The sequence below is a fragment of the Artemia franciscana genome, chromosome 21 (genome assembly GCF_032884065.1).
Source record: "Artemia franciscana chromosome 21, ASM3288406v1, whole genome shotgun sequence".
NCBI lineage: Eukaryota > Metazoa > Arthropoda > Branchiopoda > Anostraca > Artemiidae > Artemia > Artemia franciscana.
Genome location: NC_088883.1, coordinates 34,279,457 through 34,293,199, shown reverse-complemented (window position 1 = coordinate 34,293,199; position 13,743 = coordinate 34,279,457). Strand labels below are relative to the sequence as shown.

The window sequence follows — 13,743 nt, the reverse complement described above, 5'->3', positions numbered from 1 at the left end:
AGCCACGATAAGTACGTGGCTATGTTATCTTTATTTGCTAGTGATATAGCTGGCACCGCTTTCCATCTATGTTTACCGTTTATTCCCTCAGGTGTTTTCACTTGGCGAACTTGTCTCTGTAGCTTTTTTAAATTAGACATAGATTAATTTCATTGATTTATTATTCTTTTTAGTTGATTGTGTATGGCTATGCTGTTTGACCAATGTGATTGTATGGATGAGTAGGGTTAAGGCCTCATTCCAAGTACTGATCTATACTAATTGCTAAAGTAGGAAAACAGTTTTCCTTTCTCTTTCTGTCTTTCTTTTTTTTTTCTTTTTTTTATGGTGTATGTTTATTTCTGTGTTTGTGCTGCTGCATTGGTGACTTCTTTTTTCATTATACGAGTCTTTGCATCATTTTTGATACAATATTTTTAATTTGTAGCATCAAGTATTTTGTAGTATCAGTTTAAATTAGACATAGACTAATTTCATTGATTTATATATGAGCCTTTGCATCATTTTTCATCCATCCCAGATGGATGAGTCTTTGCATCATTTTTTAGGGGATTGTAGGGAGTTGAGGGAGTTACACTTGGAAATATTTGGTAGGGAGGTCGGGGGGAGGGATTGGATTTTGGAAATTTTAAGAAGTAGGTGTTACTTAAGTATAAATAATATTGGAAAGTTCGTCCGGGTAGGTATAAGGTATCGTGATGATTTTCTTACATAATTAGTTTTAGTGTCTTTTCAGTCAATGTTTTGTTGCTGTATTTTTTCGCTTGTTTTGTGTATGTCACCATGGCCCAATCGGGCTTTCGTGTGAATAAATCTATCTATCTATCTATACTTTGGTTATACATTATATATAATATTAATTTCAAATGTTACCGCTAACTTCAATAATTTTCAGCACTAATTACATTTCATTTCCCCCTTTTTAGAATCAAAATCAATAACGAAAAATAAAAATTTTAACTTTTATTGAACAAAAATTTACTAAAACCAAATTAAAAGATTATAATAACGTTTGATGCGTCAAACGTAACTTGAAACGTTGAACGATTCAATGCCACGGTTCCCACGTCTTCTACCAAATGGTGTCCCTGTACGGGATAATTTTTTTCAACTAATTTGACAATAACACTAAATCATTAGTTTAATGAGAGTATCATTTAATACATTTGCCTACTTTATAGCGACAGCATATTTGATATAAGTTCGATTATTTCATCTACTTCAGCCAAAAGCCATTTCAGAAATTCTACTATTTTAAAGGCCATACGAAAAGGCCATAATCAGCAGCAAATTACAAATTACAAATTCCGAAACCTTTAAAAAGTTTTATTTTGGAAATAAATAAAGTTGGTCCAAAAATTGTTTTTTTTAAATACTTAACAAATAAAAACTACCAGGCTAGCCGATAGTTAGTGTCTGGCTGGGGGTAGTGTGGGTGGGGAGTTTTTTAATGGGAAGCTGTCAGTTGGGGAGCTGTGTGATCACCATTACTTCCCTTACAAAAAAAGAAATATTATCAGCCCACTAAAAAACTAGCACGTTCAAACAGTGACGTTCTTTGCCTTCATTTGAACTTTCGCTAGACCCATTTCTTTTCAGACTTCCAAGGACATAAACGGTTGGGATAAAACTTGAGTCGCTCCCAAAATAAAAAGAATTGCATAAAATCAGAAATTTACAATTATATAACTGGTAAAACGTGTATCAATGGGACCCTCCCCCTAAAAAACAAACCTGGAATAAAACTTGATTGTCAAGCAAATAATCTTTGGTGGGTGGGATGGGTTGTGTGTGTTTGAGACGCCTCAAATAATTCCTTTTAATGCCTAAATACCCTAACTCTCACTGATCCTTCAAAAGTGGAAAATTGTGTGATGGGAAGTTTTGTTAAGGGAAGTTTTCAGGTGGAGAGTTGTGTGGCCAATATAACTTCCCTTGTAACGAATAAATATTGTCAGCAATATGGAGAACTAACAAACAATGGCGTTCTTTACCTTCACCCTGGCCTTTACTAGACCTGTTTCTTCACCGGCTTCAAGGCCAAAAACGGTTAGGGGCCAAAGTTGAGTCTAAGTGAATTAAATCAGCAATTTACAATTATATATCTGGTCAAATGTGTATCAATAGGATGCCCCCCCCCCAAAAAAAAAACAACCTGAGATAAAACTGGATTATGAAGCCAATAACTTTTTCTTGTGCAAGTTCGTATAGCTAATTGATAAGGAGAAGAAAGTACTGACCTAAAGGCTTTGCTACCGAGGTACTTCAAGTTCCCAGACGTGAGTCCTCTTCCCGTGGCAGCTTTAAACTTGGTAGATAGGGTTTCGGAAACCTGTCCCCATGGAACCCTATCAGGCACAACAAAGGGTATTCGGCCCGGTTCTGCAAATGCATTATCCCAAGTGACAGTGGCCCATGCATGTGGTTCTTGATTCCCATGTACAATAACAACGACCGGCAGTGATAATGTCCATACCTTAGAAAAAATTGTTTTAAATAGCTATGGTAGCAATCAAAAAAGGCGCTAAATTCTGCTCATTTTACACTTATAAAGATAAACAAAAAGGTCACTTATTAAATGCGCAAAAAAAAATATGGCACAAAGGAGTGCAAAATATGTTCCTATGACACCTAATGGGTTGCAGTTTATTCTGATACTCGGTACGTCTGCTGATTTGTGCCGAAGGTGAAATGACGAATAGGTATTTAGTTGGATTCATTGGTGTATGTATTTTATAATGTACTTATGTTTTTACTTATGCCACCATTTTTTTCGTTTTATCTATTGTACTCACTGTATTTGACAGGCCAGTTTTGGTTGACAGGCCATCGCTGTAGGCAATGTTTTGCATTTCACTTATGTGCTTATATAGGCTAGCTGACTAAAGACAACAAGTTCGGCAGTTTTATGTTGTGAGAGTTTGCTTGTTAATAAAGTACTCCTATCCTTCTATCCTTTTCTATTCTATCGGGTATTTCTCGTTTACTAATATCGCTTTTCCAAACTTCATTATCAGATCATGTCTTCGGCCAATCGAAGTGGGAAAGTTCAACAACTCAATTGTACTTTCGCATTGTCGTAGCGAGGTGTCAGTGTTATTTTAATGGCCCGTTTTCGATCATCTTATTTCTATTGTCAGATGAACAGAGATCCATATCTAGTCATGAAGCATTCAGAAGATATTTCAGCTTTCTCGCCTTCAATCAAAGTAAGCAAGCTCAATTACACTTCAAATTGCACCAGAAACGCGCAGGAACCGGCAGTAACAAGGTGCAAGTTTTACTTTAGTGGCATGTTTTTGAACATCTTCTATTGCCAATGGAAAATTAATATAAAGTCCAATTTAATTATGAAATATTCAAATACATATCAGCCCTCTTATTTCATTCCTTCTGTGCATGTTTTGCGGTTTTGAATTAAGAATACCATGCAGGATTATTATCCTGAATCAACTGGTGAAGTCTGTGAGGCAATTAGACGCTTTTTTTATTGCACCTAACCTCAAGAGCAATACGTACACACAATTTTACCTGTTTCAGTACCCCTCTAAAAACTACTAAACAATAAGTTAGAATGAACTTATTCATTCATCATTTCATTATGCGAACCTAGCATACCTTGCATAAATGAATAAAGTATAAACCATGAAACCATAAAAACCATAAACCATAAAAACTTCTAAACGTCGTTCTCTAAAAACTACTATTTTGAAAGGAATGCGTTATAAGACATTTACTAATATTATTCATACTAATATTACAATTCATATTTATAATTTATATTATTGTAATTGTGTTTGTTCCCTTTGTGTTATAATTATTTGTTGTTTTTAGCATTATATTCGTTTTGTATTTTGTAGCGATGATCAGCTTACGAAACGCTGAATAAAATTATGAATAAACGCTTAATAAAACATTGAAAAAATAAATGCTGAATTATTTATTAAAGACAAATAAATACAAGGACGAGCTGACCAACTTCTGTCCCAACGCAATTGTAAATAATGCCTATAGGCTGTGGTTTTAGCTTTAGCGTGCTCACAACTTTTTAAGATCATGCTGTACTCGTTCCTTTGGAGAGCAAGGGTAACTTATAAGAGCGGGAACTGGCGCTAGTGTCGACAAAAAAAAATATTATAACGTCATCTAGCGTTTGGCGACACTTGGCATTTTTTCCACTGTAACAATAAGAATAACTAATTTAACAAGTGTAATTGGTAAAATTAGGGTAATAATAAGTGTCTGATCCAAGTTCCTGAAAAAAAAAAATACAAAGCGGCTTTTGACCAAATGTCAAATTGCAATATTATTATTTTTTTTTTTTATTTTTTTTTTTTATTCAGGATGGTAGAAATGAAGCTTAAGGTACAGGAAAATTTATTACCTGAAAAACCAACTCTCCCCCTCCAACTGAAAACTTTGACTGGAATAATAGAGAAAATTTCTCATCCATAACAGATTCGGAACCTTTCTTCTCTGTCCTCTTGATTTTCCTCAACTGCATATTTCTATAAAAATTGAAAACAAAAGTATTTCATATGAAAAAAAAAAATCTTAAGTCATAATTCTAACAGAAAATGAATGTACAGGTGTTTAAAAACTAGTCAGCATTAAAATTCCAAAGAGCCTAGTAAAAAAAACTATTTTCGTAAAAGACCAAAATTCGGCCGAAAACTATCTCAATAAAATTTTACCATCTGGAAATTCAACCACTATATTCTGAGGGGAAGGGGGGTTGGTACTGGCATTTTAACCGGGGTTTCCTTCCGCTAAGAGTGAATCTAGAGACAAAACATGCCTAATTATGTAACTACCCAAATTATCGGTTGCATAGTCTCTTGCGGTGTATTTTTCTTTCCCTTTTACGAGGCGAAACTGAAAAATAGTAGAATCAAGATCTACCACTAAAACTACTAATAACTCACCGCAGCCGCGTGAGGCCAACACAGCTACGCACGCTTCTCCTCGATCCCAATCTATTCAAAGCCTCTGTCTTTACACCCTCCCAGGAAGTTCTCATTTTCTTGAAATCTTTCTTTATGACATCATCCCACCCCAAATGAGGACGACCTGCTTTCCGTTTAACCCTAGATGGTCGGCTAAATAGGACAATCTTCGGCAATCTGTCATCCTTCATGCGCAGAACGTGTCCAAACCATCTCAACCTCTCTTTCATTATAGCCCAAGAAAGCGAGATTGAACCACATTTTTCATACAGTCTACTGTTTGAAATACGGTCAGTCAACCGGGTACCCAGAACAATCCGTAGACAATTTCTCTGGAAAATATCTAGTAAATCTTCATCCGCTTTTTGGAGCACCCATGCTTCAGAGCCATATTTGACCACTGTCATCACTGTACCTTCCAATATTCTAATCTTGGTTTGCAGACTTATCTTCCTATTCTTCCAAACTTTTTAACTGCGAAAAAACACCCTGAGCCTTGGCAATTCTACTTTTAACATTTTCACTGCTCTCACCGTCTTCACTAATAATAATACCAAGGTAAGTGAAGCTGCTCATTTGATCAATCTTTTCGTTACCCAACGTCACCTTTTCATTTTCACTTATTCCTAGCCTTAGCGACTTAGTCTTCTTAACATTAGTTTTTCAAACCTATTCTAGCACCCTGAACTCGCAAAACCTCTAGAGTATGCTTAAATCATCAGCATAATCTAAGTCCAGGGGAGTTTTTCCTCCCCATTTGATTCCGTGATCTCCCATGGCCTTTCCTGTGCTCCTTAAGACAAAGTCCATCAAAATGATCTATATAAAGGGGGATAGAACACAAGCCTGTTTAACCTCTATTTAATACAAAACCAGCTGCTAACCTCACTTCTACCTTAAACCACAGCAGTATTATTCTCGTAAGAAGCACTAATCACTTTAATGTATTTGTCTGGTATACCATATAGAGATAAAACCTTTGCTAAAACTCTTCTACCAACAGAATCGAACACTTGCTCATAATCTATAAAACTGAAGACCAAAGGTGTTAGACAACTAAGGCACTTCTCAATTATTAACCGAAGAGTGAAAATTTGGTCGATACATCCTCTGCCTTTTCTAAAACCACACTGCTCTTCTCTTAAAACTTTGTCTACAGCATTTCCCAGTCTAAAAAGTATCATATTACTAAGTAATTTGCTAAAAGGACCAGACTAATACCTCGATAATTACGACACTCACTCTTATCACCTTTCTTATACAGTGGTTTAATTAAGATTTTCTTAAAATTGTTGGGTCCTTCCCCTTTTTCAAAAATCATATCCATAATCTTCAGTAACTAATTTCTAACCTCAGAGCCACCATATTTAAGAAACTCATTGACCACACTATCAGTACCTGAAGCCTTATTATTTTTTTAATCCTTTTAATGCTGTCGCTAATTGATGAAGATTTGCTAAAGGGCGGCATGAATTCGGAGGTCTCCTTACGGAATGGAGAAACCCACGATTTGGATGGGACTGACTTTTATAAAGATTTTTCGTGACATTGTTCAAGATAACGTCAAAACAGCCATCCAATGTCTCCAATATGCTTGGTCTGTTCGAGATTCTTTTCCCAACATTGCCGTTACGGTCGGAATTATGACGACAATGTCTGTTACAATGGCAAGTGCGGAGAGACGCTTTTTCAAGTTAAAGATAATAAAAAATTACCTGCGATCAACAATGTCGCAAGATAGGTTGTACAGACAGGCTACGTTATCCGTTGAAAAAGACACAGCAAATGTCTTGGACTACGAAGACCTGATACACGAATTTGCCCACCGCGAGCAGGAAAAGTGAATTTTCTTCTGTAGAATATTGATGTCATCTCAACTGGTAAGGCTTCTACGTTATTCATAACACACGCATTTTTTTTTTTTTAACATTATACTTCCTTCACATGTGTGAGCCGAAGCGAATCGTTATTGCAATTCCACGACATATAATACAGTTCAGAAATAAGCTGAACAAACTTAAATTCGAACGACGCCGTACGCACGCAATGCAGTCTGCATGTTTAAATCCGTCGAAGCGCCAATGAATGAGCATCCATAATGAAGCTAACTTATCTTAAAAAGTACAAAGTTTGCGATGCAGTATATTTCCTATTATAAAAAATAATAATATTACCTCCGTAACAACGTTTTCACGCTGGAGTTTCACGTCGTAAAATAACATTATAGTACTTTTCTGCACTTACCTTCGTAATGGTGAATTAAATAAAAAAAACAAGCTTTTAACTGAAAGTAAGGAGCAATATTAAAAATCAAAACGAACAGAAGTTACTCCGAATATAAAGAGGATGTCCCCTTCCTCAATACCTTGTTCTTTAAGCTAAAGCTTTTAACACTTTTAAAAAGTTTCCTATTCTAATTGAAAGGCCCTTGTGTTTCAGGAGCCGTTCTTAAAAAACTGCGACAACAGTCAAACTTCAGGGCAAGGACAAAGTATCGAGGAGAGGAGAAATACCGCCACATTTCATATCAAATACTTCTGTCCAGATACCAAATACCACCAGTGTAAAATTTTACCTGTAAAATCCCCCCCGGAAAATTTTTCCAAAATTCAAATCCAAAACCCAATCCAAGCACAAAATACCCCCCCCCCCCTGAAAAATTTCTGTATACATCCCAGTAATAAATGCTATACGTGAACGCAATTGGCAAATTTCATAACTTACAGGCCTCTCCCCACAGACTTTGAGAGGTCATGTTACCCTGACGACTTAGTTATTGGGTCTTTCAACTATGCTGAACAAAAAGACCACCTCAAAATTTCAATCGGATACCCTGGGGGAAAAGGCATTGGAGGGAAGTTATTTACCCTCCAACCTTTTTGGTCACTTAAAAAGGGCATAAGAACTTTTAATTTCCGGTTGAATGAACCCACGGGTTCGATACAATCACCCATGGAAAAAAAATAATAACAAACACGCATCCGTGATCTTTTCTTCAGGCAAAAATGCAAATTTCCACATTTTGTGTGTAGGAGCTTGAAACATCTACACTAGGGTTCTCTGATACTCTGAATCTGACGGTATGAGTTTGATTAAAATTTCTTGGCTCTTAGGGGGTGTTTCCCCTCTCTTTTCAAAAATCAGGAAATTTTCACACGGTCGTAACTATTGATGGATAATACTAAACTTGATATTTGGAATCAAACAGTTCGTGGTAACGAACTGTAGTAAGGAGCGACCCGGCTCAATAGTAACCGAAACTCTAAAAAATGGAATTTTGATACCAATAGTTACACCAAAAGAATCGCATTTTTACGCTGATTCTAAATATATAAGTTCCATCAAGTTCAGTTTTACGCATCAAAAGTCGAAAACCTGAGAAAAATATGCCTTATTTTAGAAAATAGGAGGAAACAACCCCCTTAAAGTCAAAGAATCTTAACAAAAACCACACCATTAAATTCAGCGTATCAGAGAACCCTACTGTAGAAGTTTCAAGCTCCCATCTACAAAAACGTGGAATTTATATTTTTTCCCAGAAGACAAGATCACGGATCCGTGTTTATTTGTTGTTGTTTTTTCCCAAGGGCAATCGTATTGACACAGTGGTCCTAGAATGTCGCTAGAGGACTCATTCTAAAAGTTAAGAAATTAAAAGTTCTAGTGCCCTTTTTAAGTGACCAAAAAAATTGGAGGGCACCTAGGCCCCCTCCCACGCTCATTTTTTCCCAAAGTCACAGGATCAAAACTTTGAGATGGCCATTTTGTTCAACATAGTTGAAAAGCCTAATTATTATGTGTTTCGGGACAACTTAATCCCCCACAGTCCCCGGGGGAGGGGCTGCAAGTTACAAGCTTTGACCATTGTTTACATATAGTAATGGTTATTGGGACGTGTACAGACGTTTTCAGAGGGAGTTTTTCAGTTTAAAGAGAGGTCAGGGGGAGGGGGTTACGTGGGAGGATTTTTCCATGGAGGAATCTATAGAACAAATATATAGAATTTTATAGAACAAATATAGAATTTCGTTACGTAAGTTAATTCGTAAGTTAAGTATATTTGTTACTAATAAAAACGTTCGTAAAAAAATAATAAAAAGTTCTAGTTGTCTTTTTAAGTAACCAAAAGTTGGAATGCAACTAGGCCTCCTTCCCCAGCCTTTTTGTATCAAAATCGTCCGATCAAAACTACAAGAAAGCCATTTAGCCAAAAAAAAAAATTAATATGCAAATTTCATTTTAATTATTGATGTGCTGTGAGCCAAAATCAAAACATGCATTAATTAAAAAATGTTCAGAAATTAAATTTTAAAAAAACAAGTTTTTTAACTGCAATTAAGGAGCGACATCAAAACATAAAACGAACCGAAATTATTCCATATATGAAAGGGTTTTTCCCGTCCTCAATGTCTCGCTCTTTACGCTAAAGTATTTTATTGTTTTAAAAAGTAAAGTTGTGAGAAAGAGTCATACTTTAACGTAAAGAGCGAGGCGTTGAGGAGGGGAAAACCCCTTTCATATACGGAATAATTTCGGTTTGTTTTACGTTTTAATGTCGCTCCTTACTTGCAGTTAAAAAACATGTTTTTTTTTTATTTAGTCAGCATAATAAGGCGATTCTTTTGATTTATCTATTGATATCAAAATTCCGTTTTTTAGAGTTTCGGTTACTATTGAGCCAAGTCGCTTCGAACTTACAGTTCATTGCCCCGAACAGTTTGATTAAGGTAACTGAGTTTATATTGTATTTTACTGCAGCGTGGAATCGAATTTACCCGCGCAAAATGTTAATTTTTATAAATACGTGGCGCAGAATCTACTGTCAGCGCGAAGAATAACTTATTAGCGAGAGAATGCATGCAGGACCCTTCGTCGTTGCGCGTAATTGTTGCTTAGTTTGATTAATTATTTGTTGGCAAAAAAAAATTTAAGGGGCCGCCCCGTTGTAATTGCTTTTTTTGTATCTTTTTTGGGGCGGTTATTAGTACTTAGTCAATTAGTTGTCATTACTTTTTATTAGTAATTATTTTTATTATTACTTTTATTATTTATTTGTTTATTCATTTTTTATTTTGTTTCTTATTAATGTTTTTTATATTATTAAATTATTTTTATATTTTCATATTATATTATTTTTTTATTATTATTTCTTTATAATATTTTTTTTATATTATGATATTCTTTATATTATAATATTCTTTATATTATCTATTTTATTATTTATTTACTTTTATTACTATTATTTTTATTACTATTTTACTATTATTTTTATAACATATATTAATTATTATTAGTAATTATTATAAGTATTATTGGTAAATTATTAGTAATTATTATTGTTAGTAATTTAATTGTTACGCTTTTGTTTGTAAATAAAGAAATGAATTTAATTGAATTGAATAATCTGCCGTCTTATCGAAACCACAACATTCCCGCTGAACTATAGCAATCAAATTGTTACGGCTCCCGCTACCATATGACCACAACGTCAGGCCCCATGCTGCAGTGGCTGCACAAGGTTCCGCATAGCGGTAAGACCGCCTTTGTGGCCTATCCTGTGGCCTATCTAAATCGTTTCTTCCCACTATATAAAATTATTGGTAGTTCAATGAGATATTAATATAATAATTAATAACAATTATAGAACCAATTAAAATATCCCTAGGTAGTTGTATGATATATGCCCTACCTAATGTTCTTCTAATATGTATCTCTAACGCTAAATCCTAATGAAATACAAAAATGTAAGATAAAATATATAATAATTTAGAGACAAATTCGGGCTATATATTTGCACATTAAGGGGGGGGGGAGTATAGCGGGTTTGCATGCCTACTGTGTTAGGTACAATTATTCTGCATATTATGTAGTAAGGATTGTTTTCTAACTTCACACTCTCCAAATACTCCCCCCTCCCCGAATGTGCAAATATATAGCCCAAGATACATATTTACCATCTATTCTGTCACCTCTCTCTGTCTTGTCCCACCCTAAGCTGAAAGAAATTAACGAAAAGACACCGTTTCCATAATGCATCAATGAAAAAAAAAACTTGAGCGGGAGAGGTTTATCATAAAAGTGCCCGAAAGAATAACTTATAAGCGATAGAACGAACTCAGCACTCTCTGTCGTTGCACAGTTATAATCTGACGTCTTGTTGAAACCACAACGTTCCCGCTGAACCCTAGAAATCATATTGTAACCGCTCCTTCTGGAGGCTACATTAATATTGCTCCCGCTACAATATGATCACGACGTCAGCCCAGCACTATGGCGGATGCACAAGACCCCGTACACCAGTAAGACCGCCTCTTTGGCCTATTTAGATTGTTTCTTCACACCAGAAAGTGGTAGTATGCCAATTTTCATAGAAAATCAAAATACCGAATTTAGAAAAAAACCACAATAATTACTGGTCGTTCAATAAGATAGATTAATAACAATTATACAATTAATTAAAATATCCCTAGACATAAAACAAGTATTTTAGCCACAAAAAGTTGAATTTTTTTCTAAACAAGGTAATTCAGATATTACAAATTGTCGATCAGCTGATTATTATTTCTTCCACAGAACACTGCTATTGCGTAACCAGTCAGCAAATCAGTTGCATAACCTATTATAACATACATTGTTTTCTTTCTACTTTTTTAGAGAAAAATACTAGAATTAAACCTACCTAAAATGCACGGACAGATGTCTTGTTGATTTATGGTACTCCATTGATCCAGTATTATTCAAGATTTCTCCCGACGTATCTCCTTTGGCCATTTTATCATTTTTCAACAGAGTGTTCGCCTGTGCTTCGCTGATTATCGACACAGAAACCTAGGCAAAAGCAGACACTTGAAACCCTATTTCATTGAAAATCGCATACATGAAGAGAAGAATTCTAAGAGGAATTGAGCTTAAGTACAAATAAAGGCTTTTGAACGGAGAAAAATAAAAAAAGGAAGAGATTTATTGTATGGGCGATTCTGGCGAAAAAGGTGTAAAGGAACGGCCAGAAAGGCCACATAAAAAGGAACGGCCAGAAAGGCCATAAAAAAGGAATTGCCAGAAAGTTGTATTTGCCAACTGCAAGAATTAATTAGCTTATTAACCTTCTTCATATGAAGATGCCACCTGTAATCCAATCCAAAATGAATCCACGGGGGTGCATTGATTTCCCTCCTCCCCCTCAGAATATAGTGGTTAAATTTCCAGGTGGGAAATTTTACTGTGAGAGTTTTCAGCTGAAATTTGGTTTGTTACAAAGAACGTATTTCTTTGACTAGGTTCTTTTGAATTATAAGGTGTACTATTTTTTTTAACATTTGCACATGCATCAGTTTTTAGAAATGTGATTTGAGGAATTTTTTAAAATATGAAAATACTTTTATTATCAATTTTTACAGAAATATAAAGCTGAGGAAAATCAAGAGGACGGGAAATAAAAGATCCGAATCTGTTGTGAATGAAAAGTTTTCCCTGTTATTCCAGTCAAAGCTTTCAGTTGGAAGTGGAGAGTTGCTTTTTCGGTAATTACTAATCCTACATCTTCAGCTATATTTCTGTTTTCTTGAATAAATAATATATTTATCATTCCAATTTGACATTCCGTCCTTCAGGTCTTCTCTTTCGTACAGGGTCACTAATCCAGAATATGGAGGTAGAAAAAAAAATTCGGGTAGTCTAAATTGACACTTTTCAAGATCAATTTCAAGGTCATTTTTTTGCTATTTAGCTTTCTAACATCATATTTCTGTTTGAACTATGCGAAAACAAAATGATCAAATTCTCAATTGGAAAAGATGCCATTGATTTGTCCTCGCTCACCCCCCCCCCCCTAAAAAAACGAAATTAGTTATTGTAATTGCTTTATCAAAAGTGTGTGAAACAACTTCTTAGAAAAATAAAACAAGTCCTCTTGAAGGAGATCCTCTTGTATATTAATGGCAATTTATTAGTATTTTCCAGTGCTGATTACTTTCAAATTAATGTATATTTTTATGCATAAAATATATTATAAGCTTATTAATCCCGGATTAATAAACTGAATGTAATATTAATAAACTGAGCAATAACCTTGAGTGACTAATTTTTACGGATTTATCATTTGATTTACAGATTTAAATTGTTTAAACAAATTTGAAACTTTCGGTAGACTCTAATAACACAAAACATGTCGTAATTTTTTAACAAATTGCTTAGTTAATTTTTAGATAATTGCAACTTTCGGTAGACTCTAATCAAATAAAGCACATATGGCAATTTTTAAACAGATTGATTAATTTTTAAACAATTGTTTTTAAATAAATTTACAACTTTCAGTAGACTTTAATGGAATAAAGAACATACGGTAATTTTTAAATAAATAGTTTATTTAATTTTTAAATAACTGTTTTAAAATTGATTTGCAACTTCTGCTGGACTCAAATCAAATAAAGAACATACGGTAATTTTTAAACAGATTGATTTATTTTCAAATAATAGTTATAAATACATTTGCAACTTTCGATAGACTTTTATAAGATATAGAACATACAGTAATTTTTAAATAAATCGTTTAATTAATCTTTAAATAATTGTTTTAAAATAAATTTGCAACTTTTGGTAGACTCTGGTAAAATATAGAACATCCGGTAATTTTTCAATAGATTATTTAATTAATCTTGAAATGATCGTTTTTAAATAAATTTCCGACTTTCGGTAAACTCCAATAAAATAAAGAACATACGTAATTTTCAAATATATTGTTTAATTGATTTTCAAACAACCGTTTTTAAATAAATTTTCAACTTCCGAAAGAGTAATA

At 34.3% G+C, this 13,743-nt stretch overlaps 1 protein-coding gene across 2 annotated transcripts in view; it reads right to left on the bottom strand.

Annotated features, from left to right (window-relative positions):
• Nucleotides 1-13,743, bottom strand: part of LOC136040975 (signal transducer and activator of transcription 5B-like) — a 206,711-nt gene that overhangs the window by 51,337 nt on the left and 141,631 nt on the right. For both annotated transcript variants that reach the window (XM_065725449.1, XM_065725448.1), the window contains exons 10-12: nucleotides 11,626-11,774; nucleotides 4,385-4,508; nucleotides 2,241-2,476 (exon numbers count right to left, since the gene is read on the bottom strand). In XM_065725449.1, coding sequence (XP_065581521.1) covers nucleotides 2,241-2,476; nucleotides 4,385-4,508; nucleotides 11,626-11,774 — 509 coding nt within the window. The remainder of the gene's footprint in view (nucleotides 1-2,240; nucleotides 2,477-4,384; nucleotides 4,509-11,625; nucleotides 11,775-13,743) is intronic.